At 42.4% G+C, this 16,459-nt stretch overlaps 1 protein-coding gene across 1 annotated transcript in view; it reads left to right on the forward strand.

The window, feature by feature from the left end:
- Positions 1–1,498: 1,498 nt before the first annotated feature.
- The window catches only part of LOC309562207 (complement factor H-like), a gene marked incomplete at its 3' end in the record, with an annotated part of 190,196 nt that continues 175,235 nt past the window's right edge, over positions 1,499–16,459 (forward strand). The window contains exon 1 of the mRNA XM_082266326.1: positions 1,499–1,589. Coding sequence (XP_082122452.1) covers positions 1,505–1,589 — 85 coding nt within the window. The 5' untranslated portion in view covers positions 1,499–1,504. The remainder of the gene's footprint in view (positions 1,590–16,459) is intronic.

Raw genomic sequence — 16,459 nt, forward strand, 5'->3', positions numbered from 1 at the left:
ATGAGGTGTCATGTTAAACTTCCAGTGACCAGTATGAGAGAGTGAGAGCGATAACACCAAACAACACACCTGCTCCCCACTTACACCTAAGACCTTGTAACACTAATGAGTCAGATGACACCGGGAAGGGAAAATGGCTTATTGGGCCAAATTTGGACATTTTCACTTAAGAGTGTACTCACTTTTGTTTTTTTAGGCATTAATGGCTGTGTGTTGAGTTATTTTGAGGGGACAGCACATTTACACTGTTATACAAGCTGTACACTCACTACTTTACATTGTAACAAAGTGTCATTTCTTCAGTGTTGTCACATGAAAATATATAATAAAATATTTACAAAAATGTGAGGGGTGCACTCAGCTTTGTGAGATACTGTATGTCAGCCCCCCTCTCACCTGTATATTAATCATCCCCCACACACACATACACACAACTGTAAAGACACAAAGCTCTGGCCTCTCCTTGTACACAAACAGCTCCCCTCCCTTTCCTTCACAGCCGCTACTTGTAAAGGAGGTCTTCCTACCTAGTCCCAGCTCTTGTTTCCACAAAGCTGACACATTGCTGAGACACAGAGGGGGCTTTAGCCAATTACAGTACAAGCAGCACACACGATGGGTGCACATGCAGATAGTAGCCAGAGGTGGCAGTAATGAGCTTGATGTCTGAGCTCAATGACACAGAGCAGCAGAAGTTGCTGAGTTTGTTTCTGTAGTGCACAACACGGCTCCCCTTCACCTGCTCCTGCCTTCTCCTGGCCTCGCTGGGCCCCTCGCGACCCTGGGCCCCTTACATTTGTATCGGCATCGGCTGCGCCCCCCCCCCCCCCTGATGGCTGCCCTGGTTTTGAGGTCCATAGACCTCAAGATTACACAGGCATTGCTTGGCCTGGGTATGCATACATGTGAGATAAGGACCTTAGATTGTAAGCTCCTCGAAGGCAAGGACTAATGTGAATGTACAACATATATGTAAAGTACTGAATCAATTACCAGCGCTACATAAGTACCTATAATCAATAGAGATATATTTATTTATTTCAAACCATTGTTGCAAAATAATTAGGACATTTTTATTAATTGTTTGTTCATGCAAAGGTCTGACCTAAACAGCATTTTCCCTCAATTTCCTTTTGTAATCGTATTAGCAGGTTTTGCAATACTTTCCACAGAAATCCTTTAAACAAAGCTGCCAGGGTTTCCTGATAATCACAAAGCAAAGTTTAATTTATGCAACTCCGTGTTTACCTTATTATACAAACAAGTGAGGAGCAATCTCCAACATGAGAGTAGTTTAAAGATCTACAATTTAAATCTTTGTTGTGTTTGCTTCACAGAGGGGGAGAAGTAGACTGAAGGGAGAAATCGCCTCCCACCTTCTGCATTCTTGAACACTGATTGTGAAACTCCAACAAGGCAGAAGTTCTTTTGGAGATTATAAACCAGGTCAGTCAGTGATCTGACATACTTCAGTTCCTGCTGAAGTAGAAGAAGCACCTCAGTCATGACTTTACTGGGATACCTGCTTGTCCTTACTGGTGTTTTATGCTGTACTGCAGCACCAGCATCTGATACTGAACCACCTAAAGGTAGGACCTACATAAATCTACATTTCTTTGCAGTACATTGTTTTTTTGTTTACAAACGTTTTTTGTTGGAAGAAAGTGGTACAAACAAGTTAGAACAATGCATACATTGACAATGAGTAAAAAAAGAAAAACAGGTATCAGAATTTTTTACAGAGAACAAATCAATACGTTTGAAATAGACTTGTGATCACATCGTAGAGAGGTTCCAATATTCCCATTTCCTTGCAAAAAAATATGCATGGTATCATACAGCGTATGGTAAATCCGTTCAGCAAGTTTGATCATCTCCATTCTAGATAATACTACTGACCAATGGACAAGAGAGGAACGCCAATTTAATGCTATCATCATGTATGCCCATAGGATTGCTACAAACAATGTGTGTATCATTCTCATATGAGGGACAAGAACCCCAGGGATGGAAGCGAAAAACAGGCATATGGGTAGTATTAATGCAATGGGGTGGCCTGCAATAGATGATGAAATTGATGTAGCCTTCTGACAGATAAGTTGAAGGTGTGGACAGCTCCAGCAAATGGGAGAGAAAGAGCCAGTCTCCTGACACCCAAAAAAACACATGAGAGAGACATGCAGTACATTGTTTAACAGTTCTCATTTTTTTTTTTTTAATTAATATTTGTTTTAATAAAACTTTGCCCATTTTCTACCAAATATACACCAATGCTGATTGGGTGGGATGAGTGGTAAAATGTATTCAACATCAGAAGAAGTCTAGTTGAATATGAGTAACTATTACTGGCTATACCTTGACTTGAATACATGAGTATCTCTACAGACAAGGTTTCCTGAAACAATGCATTTATGTGAGCTGACACTGTTAATTCTCCTGAAACAGTTTTCATTCTCTTGGATAAATGTATATATTCCCAAAATGTATGTATAATGAAACCCCATGCTACATGAAGTGAGAGGACACCTCATATAGAGTAAGGGGAATTCCCTTTTAGCTTTACCACTACCTTTTTTAGCTCTTAGACAGTTGTCACTAGAAACTAGTACTAGTACCGTTTGTACCAATGCAAGTCTGTAGTGTCATAATTTTATATATTTAAAGCTAATGTATGGGTTATTTTAATTATTCATTCCTTATTGAAAGAGTTCTGCTTACGGCACCACAGATGTTCCACCTATTTCTTGTTCTGGTGACAACTGACAACTATAAGATATTGGATTTTCTACCACTTTTTGCCTTGCTGACAGTGGTCACCAGGACAAATAGAGAGAGTGAATCTACCCTACGTCAGCCGGAGTTCTAATTCCCATCTTTTTTATGTTTTGGAAAGAGTAAGGAAGCTTTCAGTATATGTGTTGCTATCCCATTTGGGAGATTTACCTTCACCTTCTGACTTTAAGTTGCTGCAGGAAGTCAGAGAAAAACTCTATAGAGTGATAGGAATTCCCCTTTTCTCTTTACCTTTTAGCTTTAAGGCTGGGTTCACAGTTATGCGAATTGGATGTGGGTTTCCCTGCATTTAATACACATTTCTGGGACGGCCGCAGAACGCATTGCACAGGGGTCCTGTGCGTTTTTGGCTCCGTTTCAGGCCCAAATTCAGGCAAAAATTTGAGCCTGATTTGTCCCTGAAACAGAGAACAGGGACGCAACGGACACCTACTATGAGCCGCATCTGTATTAGATGTGAACCCAGTCTAAAGCCTCGTAACGATTATCGGCCGACCGATCGGCCGTCTTTTGTCCAATGTTGTTGTGTTGGTTGAAATGTGCTCTAGACTGCACACAAATTTTCTCGGCCAACAAAAACCAACTTCGAAGTGATGTCATGTGATGGTTTACTTTCCGTGTTTTTTTTCTTCTCTGAGCATGCCCAGTCTTGTTCATCTGATTTTTGTCTGCCGAAATCTGTACTGACTGACGGAAAATCGGCCGTTCTGTTGACTGCCAACAAAAATTTTATAGCATGCACACCAGATTTTGTTTGGCCGAAAAGTCGGAGTCGGTTGTCGGAAGCATCATACTAACAAGCCGACAATCGACCGATCGGACGTTGGCCGAAAATTCACGGCCAACAATCGTTGCGTGTGTACGAGGCATTAGACAATTGTTTCCATTATCTCTTGTTCTGGTGACAACTATAAAATATTAGAATTCCTATCACTTTCTGCCTTCGTGAATGGGAAGCTACACAATGGCAACACCATCTGCTCTAATTTTAGCTATACAGTATATACACTTTATTAACCAGTTCTGGACCAGGAGGATTTCCCCCCTTAATGACCAGGCAATTTTTTGCGATTCGGCACTGCGTTATTTTACAGGCCAATTGCCCGGTCGTGCAACGATGTACCGAAAAAATATTGATGTTCTTTTTTTCCCCACAAATAGAGCTTTCTTTTGGTGGTGGTTTGATCACCTGTGCGTTTTTTTATTTTTTTGCGCTATAAACAAAACCATAAACAATTCTGAAAAAAACAATATTTTTCACTGCTATATAACATTCCCCCCCAAAAAATATTTAAAAATCAAATTTTTTCATCCTTTTAGGCTAATTTGTATTCTGCTACATATTTTTGGTAAAAAAAAAAAAAAAAAAATTGCAATAAGCGTATTTTGATTGGTTTGCGCAAAAGTTATTACGTCTACAAACTAGGGGAAAGATTTGTCCTTTTTATTTATTTTTTACTAGTAATGGCAGCGATCTGCGATTTTTAGAGGGACTGCGACATTGCAGGGGACAGATCGGACCCCTAACTGACATTTTTGACACTTTTGGGGGGACCAGTGGTTGCTACAGTAATCAGTGCTAAAAATATGCACTGTTACTGTAATAATGACACTGGCAGGGAAAGGGATAACCTAGGGGGATCAAAGGGTTCATTGTGAGCCTAGAGGAGTGTTTTCTAACTGTGGGGGGAGGGACTGAAATGATCATAGAGACTTGTGATCCTATATAGAAGGATCACAGGCGCTCTTACCCCCCCCCCCCCAGCACCACTCCCGCGAACCGACCTACCAGTACGTCGATTCGCGCAGCTGAGCCAGCCTGCCGCAGTATATATGTGGCAGGCAGTCAGTAAGTGGTTAAAAACAGTGTTATATGATCAGAAATGTATCACTTCTTTCATACTTTCAGACAGGACAAAATATTAGATTTTATTTTATATTTTTATTTTATAAAAACAAACCTGTGCGTCAGTGACGTCACTGGCTGCATCTAAGGTACATATCTCCTAAACGGTACATGTTTAGGAGATATTTACAGTACCTATAGGTAAGCCTTATTATAGGCTTACCTATAGGTACAACTTGCAGAGGAGGGTTTACTTCCTCTTTAATGTAGACTAATCATAGATATTTAGATGTGTTCCCCCCAAAAAATTAAAAACAAATTAAAAATAACACACCCATGGCCCCTACCTGCTTCAATTTTTTCATTGAAGTGGGTGCACCCAATAATTTTTTTTTTTTATTAGATTTGTCAAAACATTTTATTGAATTATAACATCATACATGGAGCAAGAACATGACAGATACACAGAAAAACACCTGGAAATAAGCAAAATACAGTCATGGAATGCAGTTAGAAACACAGAAATCAGCATAGGATTACACATAAACCCAGGTGCGTCTATAACACCAAATATCGCTGCAAACAAGAAAACACCTTGGGGATAGTATGGAAATGGGGACCATACTGAGGGGTCAGGCAGTTGGGGTGGCCGCCCCAAACGATGAGATCCGGGACGGGAAGGCTAAAACTATACGTCAGTGAGGCCCCCCAGACCCCGACACCCCCAAGGGGGAACTTGCTGTGTCAGGGGGCGGGGGGCCCACACCATGGAAGAGTGGGACCCGGCAAAGATAGCTCATATTACGGGCATTGTAGTTGTGGTCAATGGAGGAAAAGCGACCACCAGATGGTGGTCAGACGACCCTATGTGTGGAGTGGAGGAGAGGAGAACGAGGAGAGGAAGAAGGAGAGAAAGGGTAGGGGGGAAGAGGGTGGGAGAGGGAAAACACAAGAGGGAGAGAGGGGGGAACGGAAAAGGGGGTAGAAGGAATGACAGGAAGGAAAAAGATAGAGCAAGAATAAAGGAGAGCAATGGGGAAAAGGCAGTGGAGCCCGAACATCCGCGAACAGCCACAATGTACTAAGTGCTCAGCCTCTGTAAATCAGGAAGGGATTGGAAGTGTATCCAGGGTGCCCATGTTGTATAATACTTGTGGTGAGAGTCCTTGGCTTGAGCAACAATGTCCTCCATCTCGGCCACTCGCTGTACCCTCTGCAACCACTCAGCGATTGTGGGAGGGGAGGCAGACAGCGAGTGACATGGTACGCACATTCTTGCCGCATTAATAAGGTGCAATGTTAGAGATTTTTTATAACTGGCATAAGATAAGGATGTGTGGTGGAGGAGGTATTGTGCAGTGTAGTAAGGCGTATAAGTTGTGATACGAGCGATTAAGGCGTGGACCTCTCGCCAGAATGGATGGATGATGGGACAATCCCACCAGATATGCTTCAGGGACCCCCTGTGCTGCCGACATCTCCAGCACAAGGGAGAGTTTGTTGCGGGGGTACACCCAATAATGACCCTGTCCTTTCTTGGGTCATGTTGGGCTGTTGAAATGAAGAAGATTTACCCATTTATGATCAGCCTTTATTCCAAATTCCCCCTCATAGATTTGCTTTTTTTTTTTTTTTCTGGAAAAACTAAGTTACTCACGTGACATAAACCCAAAGAATCCTACCTGAGGCTGTGAATGATTACCGATACCACAATGAAAAATTATACCAGGGACCAGCACCCAGTGGTTATGTGTGGAAGCCGCAATGTCAATTTATGGGTTGTCAACTAAAATCGCTGGGTAGAAAAATTTCAGACCTTTATTTAAAAAAAAAAATGCATTAAAAGTGAATCTATTTTTAAAGAGTGGGCATGTGTTCAATATAATAGACCATTTACAGTACATAGAAGATGGTATCCCTGGGATCCAATGGAAGTTTGTTAAAGAAAAGATTATTTTCCTTCAAGAATACAAAAGCAGTCACCCCGACAAAGATTCATTAGAGAGGATGTACTGATATTTTGGCAAAGTAATTGTGGTGTCACCTACTCTCGCTCACCCACCTGAAGCCTGTGTCCACCAGACTTAACTCAGCAAAAGAGGCAATATTGTTGCAGGACACAAATATACTTGTAAAAGTATTCTCAGATAACACCCCACTTCAATCTGTGGTATTTGGGGCCAAAGGTTTATTACAACAGTTCTACAAATAATTGGCCAGTAACTGTTGTCACAGTGTGTAGCACAGTTAACACAGCAAGAGAGGCCAAATTTTTGAAGGACTAAAATACACTCTTAGAAAATTATACTTTTAAATAACACCCCACTTCAATATGAGGTATTGGGGGCCACAGGTTTATTACACCAGTTCTACAAATAATTTGCCAGTAACTGTTGTCACTGTGTATAAGACAGTTTACACAGCAAGAGGCCAAATTTTTGCAGGATTAAAATACACTCTTAGAAAATTATAGTGTTAACACCCCACTTCAATATGTGATATTGGGGGGCCACTGGTCTATCACAGCAGTTCAAAAAAATTGGCCTGTGAGTTTGGCACTGTGTGTATCAGACTTAATACCAAAAAAATTGCAGCCCTTTAAATTACTTTTGTGGACATTAACAGAGTGATTTGTGTGACTGCTGCCAATCTCTAACTGCCCCTAAAGCTCAGACTGGATACCTGCCCCTAACCTGAAAAGAGACTGGACCTATACCAAAAATTGCAGCCCTTTAAATGACTTTTGTGGACATTAACAGAGTGATTTGTGTGACTGCTGCCGATCTCTAACTGCCCCTAAAGCACCGACTGGGTACCTGCCCCTAACCTGAAAAGATACTAGTAGACCTATACCGAAATACCAGCCCTGAAAAGGACTTTTGTGGATCTTCACAGAGCTATTTGTGTCTGGCAATCTCTCCCTCATGAGCACAGACAACCTCTCCCTACGCTGGCAAAAAGTAGAATGTGAAATGGCCGACAGCTCAGGTCTATTTATAGGGTAGGGGGCATGTCTATGTGCTGAAATGTTTTAATTGGCTGTCCTGTTCCACCTGACGGCTGTGTCATGGGTGAAAGTTCTCCCCAATGTAAACTAATATGGCCGCCACCAACAACGCCATGTGTTCGCAAATTTGGCGGGTAGCGAACAAGCAAAATTTGCCGCGAACCACAAGGCCAACTCTACCAGAGATGTGTCTTTTCCTCAGTTGCTGGAAAGTAAGAATAAATATGCTCCAAATCATCCCCAAGCCCAACGTCTGGATGCCAGCTTTGGAAAATTGCTGGCTTTAAAATAGTTGTAAAGCACATTAATATCAGAAACATTTTTGAAACATAAAAAAACATACATTTCATGAATGTTTGCTTATATTAAAAGTACCTTTTTATATTTGATATTTTTTTAGCTTCAAATGCGCAGGTCACATGATTGCTCCTAATTCCTGTGTGATTCACGGACCTTCAGGTGGGCGTATACAAAGCAGGGCAGCAAGTCACTGAAGAAAGTGATGTTTTACACTGAGCATCAGTGATTCCAAGATAATTAAACACATTCATACCAGGGAGCATTTTGTCACTTCCTCAGTGACGTGCTGATCAGCTCTGTCAATCAATAGGTGTGGGGTGTGACTTTAACCTGACCCCTTTCTTCAGTGACGTACTGTCTCCCTCTGTACCGTTGGCTGTCAATCAATAGAGTAGGGATGGGTGAATGTGTGGCTTTAACTTGACCACAGAAGATTCAGGCACACTGTGCGCTTGCACAGCATGCTTGTATCTAATTGCATGATCACGCTAGCATGGATCAGCTTCCGTGCCTAGCATGGTTAACCTTTTATCAGGAAGAGAGGAACTGGCAGGATCAACCAGGTTATCTAGAAGCACTGTCTCCACAAATAAATCAGTGACATTTAAAAAAAAAAAATAACAACTCGGATCTGAAAATTTTAGCAAAGGTTCTGGCAGCTAGACTGGGTTCCTTTTTGGCCACATATATACACCCTGACCAGGCCGGGTTTGTCCCGGGTCGCCAGACCTCGGACCAGACCAGGCGGGTCCTGGACATTATCTCTGCGATTCAATCGGACTGGGATGGGGGGGGAGTTCGCAAGGGTAAGCTTCTTTCATTGGATATACACAAAGCCTTTGATTCCCTTTCGTGGGATTACTTGTTTGATGTTTTAGCTCGCTTTGGCTTTGGCTCCCCCTTTCTTACTTTATTACGGACCCTGTACAGCACGCCTAAGGCGATCCTAAGGTTGAAGGGCTACTCCTCGGGATCTATCCCGATACGAAGGGGCACCCGTCAGGGTTGCCCCCTGTCACCCCTCCTCTTCGTTCTAGCGCTGGAACCTCTTGCGCTAAATATCCGGGCCTCACAGGATGTTAGGGGGTTGGTTTGTGGGGGTTCCGAACATAAGTGCGTCCTATTTGCGGACGACTTGTTGGCGGTGGTTTCCTCTCCTCTCAAGACCTTGCCTAACCTGTTTGCCCTGCTGGACTCTTTCTCACTAATATCGGGACTGCGTGTTAACCAGGCTAAGTCGCAGGCAATGAATCTTTCTCTGGACGCTGGGATGGTGGTAACGCTACAGCACTCCTTTAAATTTTCGTGGCACTCAGATTCCCTCCCTTATTTAGGCATTAATTTGACTCCTTCCCTGCACACTTTGTATGCTAAAAACTATCCACCCCTGTTTGCCCGGTTGAGGGAGGACATGGGTAAGTGGTCGCTGCATCCCCCTTCATGGTTTGGCAGACTGCATTCGATTAAAATGAACGTCCTCCCGAGGGTGCTATATTTGTTTCGCACACTGCCAGTGGCTCTGCACCGGACAGATGTGCTCAAGTTTCAGGGCCAGGTCCTTTTGTTTATCTGGGGGAACAAGAGACCTAGGGTGAACAAAAAAAACGCTCTATACCCCTAAATCCAGGGGAGGTCTGGGGGTGCCAGATTTGATGAAATATTTTTATGCGGCTCAGTTGGCCCAATTGATTCAATATCACTCTCATCAGTCCCCTACGGCGTGGATGACCTTGGAGGCCAGCTCAGTACCGGGTAGAGAGGTCTCCCAAATTATGTGGTTATTGCCAAAAGACCGCCCTCCAATTCTATGCCCGGCATTGTCCCACTCTCTAGCAGTCTGGGATCGGTTGTCCAGGACACATGCCTTCCGGTCTCCCCACACCCCCATGGCCCCCTTTTTGAATAATAGCGGGTTCCCCCCGGGTCTCTCCCCCAGATCATTTCTATGGTGGACGAACAAGGGCCTGATCCGCATAGCAGACCTCTGTGATCATAGGGGCTTTCTTAAGAGACAGCAGCTGGTTGACAAATATGATTTGCCTCAGTCTGAATATTTTCGGTACACTCAAATTGATCATAATGTACGAGCTCTATCTCGCCTCTCTGACCTGACGACAATGACGCCCATAGAATATCTGTGTCGCAAATATGATAACCTACGCAGTTTTATCTCCGTGATCTATAATGTGTTATCTGACTCGCCGGTAAAACTTCCTTATATGGTCCGTTGGGAAGTCGATGTCCAGGACACCTTGGAGTTGGTTGACTGGCATGTCATGGCTCAGGAGGCCTCCAGGTCTTTGATCAATACTTCCATTATAGAGGCCAATTATAAAGTTCTGCTACGCTGGTATATGGTGCCAGCTAGAATTGCCACCTTCGTACCAGGAGCATCTCCTCTGTGTTTTCGGGGCTGCGGCCAGGAGGGCTCTATGTTCCACGTCTGGTGGCAGTGCCCTAAGGTGAGACGTTTCTGGATCAGGGTGTACAATTTTGTGTACACCCTGACACAGGTGAACCTAGTTAAATCTCCGCAACAGGCCCTCCTGGGTCAGAGAGTAGAGACGGCCACGAGGGCACAGAGGAGGCTTATTACCTTTATTTTTACAGCAGCAAAAATTACTATTGCCAGGTCTCCTGTAGTCCCGTTCGAGCAGCTGAGGCATAAATTGTCCTGGATCATGGTGAATGAGCGACTGTCGGCTCAGCTCGACGACAGGATGCGTAACTTCGACAGGGTTTGGGAGCCATGGCTCAACTATCTGACAGGGCCGGCTTGAAAGAGGTCTTTGGGGTGGGGGGGGGCGGGGCGCGGAGCTGGGTCCACTCTTTTTCCCTTTTTCCTACTTCTTTTCTCTCTTCCTCTTACCTTTTTCCTTTGTCTTTTTTGTATTTTTCTACTTATCACTGGGGGCTCCCGTACGAGGGCCTATTACTGCAAATATGTGCTCTTTTACCCGCTCAGGGAGTTACGCTTGTGTAGCATATCTTCTGTGTCTCAGTTTGACGGTTGTGTGTGTAACCACTGTTTTCTTTTTGTCTGCCCTGGGTACTGTTACAGCTTGTTGCAGTGATGGCCTTGCCCCTACGTGGCACTCTTTGTTATTATTCTGATGTTAATGCATAAAACTCTCAATAAAAATTATTGAAAAAGAAAAAGAAAAAAAAAAAATAAATACCTCAAAGAGACATAAAAAATATCTCTTATTTTAAAGTTTACAAACACTTCAAGCTGCTCTTGTTCTAGCTAGTGGAGTCTGCCCACTTCTGTAACATTGTGGCCTGTGCTGCACCACAGTTGCAGGTACCCATCATTTTTTCACAGAAGGCCATCTTTGCCCTCAACCACAAAATCATTCCAGCTGATGCTTATGATTGCAATTTTCCTTTAAATATGGACCCAAAAACTCTTGCTATCACTTCTGGTTTGCCCCATTACCATCTCCTGCAACTATTACCATGTCCTGCCTCCAATACTAGCTTCTTCTACTGCTGCTGGCCTGACATCATAACCCTCTCCTGCCCCTACTGCGGATCTGACAGTATTACTATCTCAAGCTGCCTTTACTTCCCTATTCCAGTACTTCAGCTCTGTCAAAATGCCACACCTAATGGTTCTGCAGTTGCTATAAAGCTGACAAATGTGTGCATTTTTTTTTTGCATGGTCAATCCTGCATTGAGCCTCAAAATGTGTGGTGCATTATTGGTCTCCAGCACTGAAAATCTACCACCTACTGTATAATGGGGAAAATTCAGTAAAGCTGTGCCACTTTTCTGGTATAAATTCCTATTGGTAATGTATTGCGCTAAATTCATGAAACCTTTGCAACACTTTTGGTTCTGACAGCGACTTGCGCAAATTCAGGTAGTTCCTAAATGCACCACTTTTACATGATGTCTCATTAAAAATGCATCACTTTTACATTGTAGGGCATTGAATGCACTACATATAAATGGGAAGCTAATTAGGACCAACTCTCTTTTGGCGTAAAGAGAGGAAAAACTGCTTCAGACAGATTTTGCAGATTTTGCAAGTGTCTTACATGCATTCTATACATATTTCATATGTTGTGTGTAACATTCTACTTTTATTTAAAAAAAAAAAAAAATATATATATATATATATATATATATAAGCTTCAGTTTTTTTGATCCCACAAAGCTATGTGGCCTATTACAAGCTGATGCAAAACTATTTGGAGACGTGGCTTAGGTAAACAAGACCTACAAGAAATTGTAGAAATGCTGTGTGTTGCCTATTCATTCTGCTTCAATCATAAAAATATAATTTTAATGCTAAAGTTAAGTAACATTAATGGTACATTGATGTTCCCACATTGGTATACAGCACTATACACATTAAATTTGTGTAACAGTGTGTATCCTATCCTATGACCTGCAGATAGCATGCTTCTGCTCAAAATCCTTTGTTATGTCCCCTTCACAGCTGAGTATTCTGCTCTGAGAATCTGTCTTCCACCTCTGTAAGGTTAAAAGCAGCCATTTCTAATCAGAATGTGTGCCAGTCACCCACCCTCTCCTGCCTTCTCCACCATTCGTAGAACTCCTCTTACTATACTTCCATGTTGCATGAGGAGCAGTTGAATGACAGCATCTTCTCTGTAAATTGCCAGAACTCAATGCATCATGGGTGTAGTAAAAAGAGTTCTATTAATGGTGGAGTAGGCACACCTGGGAACTGAGACTGGAAGGCAGATATATTTTATTACAATAGTAGGACCCCTGATGGAGGCATTATTAGGCTCTCAGTGGAGATGCCAAATGTAACTGTAAAGCATCTCATGAATGTGGTTAAGAACTTGCCACACAATGTAAAACTATGCTTTGATTTTCCTCTGGTTTGAGAACTGTGGGGTAAAAACCAGTAACCAGTGACTTGGATGTCACTGTTACTTTTTTTTAAATGGAACCTGTGGAGGGAGGGGGCTGGCAACCCTCAGAGGTACCTGAAAACTTCCCACCTGCAGTCCTAGTTGGGTAGACAGAAGAAAATGCATTACTGTCAGAAATAACAGATATACCATTGACCAGGTTTGATTTTAGAACCCTGAAAAGTATGTTTAAAAAAGTGGTAGATAAGAAAGGAAAAGACTGGAAATTCCTTTTTGCATGCATAATGTTTTCAGTAAGAGAAGTGCTCTACGGAGCCTTTAACCCAAGACTGAGTCTTAGATTTGGTGCCTGCTATAGAGAGTAAATTTCTTGGAAAAAGGCAGAGCCCCTATAAGATCAGAGGAGAAATCAGTGATGTCAACTACCAAGAGTTGTTGGAATGAAAAGAAGAGAGAGCCTTTCCAGAACTGCAGGCAGTATTGTGTAAGGGATCAGTGTTAACCACCCCCCAACTTCACCCAAGAATTTCTTGTACAAACAGATTATCTGATGTTGGCCTATAGTTTTGTCCCAGGAAATAATTGGGGAAGAATATCCACTACCATACCTTAGGCAGAAACGAACCCCCTGCAGAGAAGAAGTATTCAATAGTGGAAAGGGAGTGGCTGTCCATAAAGTGAGCACTAGAGTCATTGAGGCATTACATTTTTGGGAAAACAGTTCAAATTGATTACAGTATTCACCACTACAATGGATGTATCAGAAGAAAGGGAACAATGCACGAATTGTAAGATGGCTTTTGGCCCTGAAAATCTTTTAAGGTAGAAACCTAGGACGGAAATAATGATTGACTCTCAATTGTCCTTTGCATGTTGGTAAAATGCACTCCTTTCTTCAGGTCCTGAGCAAAGGGAGGTGGTATGTGAAGGACTGTCAATGCAGCTTTTTCTCCCAGTCCTCCTGACTGACTCTCTGCACCAGTCCTACCGGACTGGTACACTCACATGGAGATTTCACAGGGAAAGGTTAGAGGTAGACTTGGCCCACCACGGTCTTTACGAAAGACCTGCTATAGCTGGCAGTTTTTCCACTTGTCTTGTCTTTGCACTGTGCTGCTCTACTCACTGCCTCTGCTTGCTCCTTCCCACTGCCTCTCTGGCATGAATCCCTCAAACTGCCTCCAGTGGTGGGATCCTTCCAGGCCAGCTTTCCTGAGCTCCCAGTCCGAGGCATTCCTAGGGATTGGCTGAGGACCCATAAATATTAATGGCAGCCCTTCCTAGCCTTCACCCACTAATTCTAGAACATTCTCCAACCTTCTAGAAATGGCAGGGGGGGGGGGCTGCACCAGATTTGCCAGGATGAGTCATCCAGTAACCCTGACCCAACTGCAGACTCACCACTTATGAGTCAGAGTATAGTTTGTCTACTCTCACTACTAGTAGCACATACTAGTAGATGACTGGAAAGCTCGGCCGCCTGCAGCAAGGACTGAGCAGTGTGACGGTACAGCTCTCCATCTGACGCGTTTCCCCTAAAATATTCATCCACTGGGATTGAAGTATGTTTTTACTTCATTGCTTCATATGTGCAAAGTTTGATCTGAGATCTAGTAAGCAGCCATCTAACTGAGTGAGCACAGAGGGATTGCATGCAGCACCTAATGGGAAAAGTGTGTGGATTACATTCACCCTCCTATTACAGACAGAATCCTTATGATCCTGTTTCACTTCGTTTGCATGTTTAAGTGGACTTTTATTTTGACTTTCACTTCATACAGTATCTCATCATGTTTATTGATTGTTTTTACATTTGTTTAAAGTCACATCAGGGTGTTATTGGATAAAACATATATGCCATATATTGCCCTATTGGTAACCTTATTACCTTCACTTATATTTATCACTGATTGAACATTTGTTTATTTTGATAAGTGTCATAATTAGCACACCTTTACCACTATTAGGGTATAATGGAAGTCTATGGCAAAATGCAACTAGACCAGGAAAGTCGCAGATGAACTGTGCTGCACCCTCGGTGGAGGTAAACTGCAGCACGTCCGTGTGAAAGCAGCCTTATATGGGGCTCAGAACAGTAAGGGTTCATTTACATTTGCAGTTTAGGGGGAGATAATACCTCCAAAGTTAAGACGTGTTTTTATCACCCCCGCCCCAACTGCACCCCCTTTAGCTGTAGTGGCCAGGGGTGTACACATTCAGAGTAAGAACCATTAACTATTACTCTCTGAATTCTATCTTTTAGCCAGTTTTCTATCCATTTACAAACTGATCTTTCCAAGCCTGTAGACTTTACCTTACACATTGACACAGTTCCCCACACCCGGCTAAACGCTTTTGCAAAATCCAAGTATACTACATTCACAGCCACCCCTCTGTCCAAGGATTTACAGTACTTACAACAGGAGAAAAAGTGCGGCACATCCAGAAATGTAAAAAAGTCGTTGTTTATTAGCTATTGTAGAATCACAGGCTTAAAACATGACACACGAAGGAACCACATTGTTCAGCAGCCGCGTTTCACACAAAGCAATGAATAAGCACAAGTCAGTATTCTAACAAAGAACTGCTGCTGGACTGCCTTTTCCCAGGGAAGGTGACCCCCCCCACTTGAACTACCTCCCCCCCACCATAATATATATATATATATATATATATATATATATATATATATACACATGTGTATGTGTGTGTGTGTGTATATAATATGTTTAGCACTTCTGCCTTGCCGCACTGGGCTTCCTGGTTTGAATCCCACTCATGACATATCTGCATGGAGTTTGCACGGTCTCTCTGTGCTTGCCTGGGTATCCTCCCACATTCCAAAGAAATGCTAGTAGGTTAAAGCAGCAGTAAACCGCAGTTGAAGAAAACTAAAAATTCCCCAGCAAGGCAATGTCATAATGAGTTTACAGTATTGTGGACCTTCAGAGCGCATGCGCCAGTGACGTCACAGGCTGCATGCACTCTATCTCCTAAACAGTTCAACTTCAGGAGAAATTCACAGTACCTACAGGAAAGCCTTATCATAGGCTTACCTTTATGTATAAGTGGTAAAACAGAGGTTACCACCACTTTAACCACTTCAGCCCCTATTAACCAGGCAATTTTTTGCTGTACGGAACTGCGTTACTGTAACTGATAATTGTGCAGTTGTGCGACGCTGGACTTTTGTCCTTTTTTTTTCCCCACAAATAGAACTTTCTGTTGGTGGTATTTGATCACCTCCTGTGGTTTTTATTTTTTTGCACTATAAACAAAAAAAGGCAATTTTGAAAGAAAAAACAATATTTTTTACTATATGCTATAAAACATAACCAATAAAAAAATGTTAAAAATCAAATTTATTCATCAATTTAGGCCAATATGTATTCTGTTTCATGTTTTTGATAGAAAAAAAAAATCCCAATAAGCACATATTGATTTGTTTGTGCAAAAGTTATAGCATATACAAACTATGGGATATATTTATAGAATTGTATTTATTTATTTATTTTTTACTAGTAATGGTGGTGGCGATCAGCAATTTTTTTTTTTGCGGACAAATCAGACAACTAACTGACACTTTTTGGGAACCAGTAACATTACAGTGATCAGTGCTGAAAAAATGCAGTGTCACTGTACTAATGGCAGGAAACGGG

The sequence above is a fragment of the Pelophylax lessonae genome (genome assembly GCF_965119305.1).
Source record: "Pelophylax lessonae genome assembly, chromosome: 8".
NCBI classification, from domain to species: Eukaryota; Metazoa; Chordata; class Amphibia; order Anura; family Ranidae; genus Pelophylax; species Pelophylax lessonae.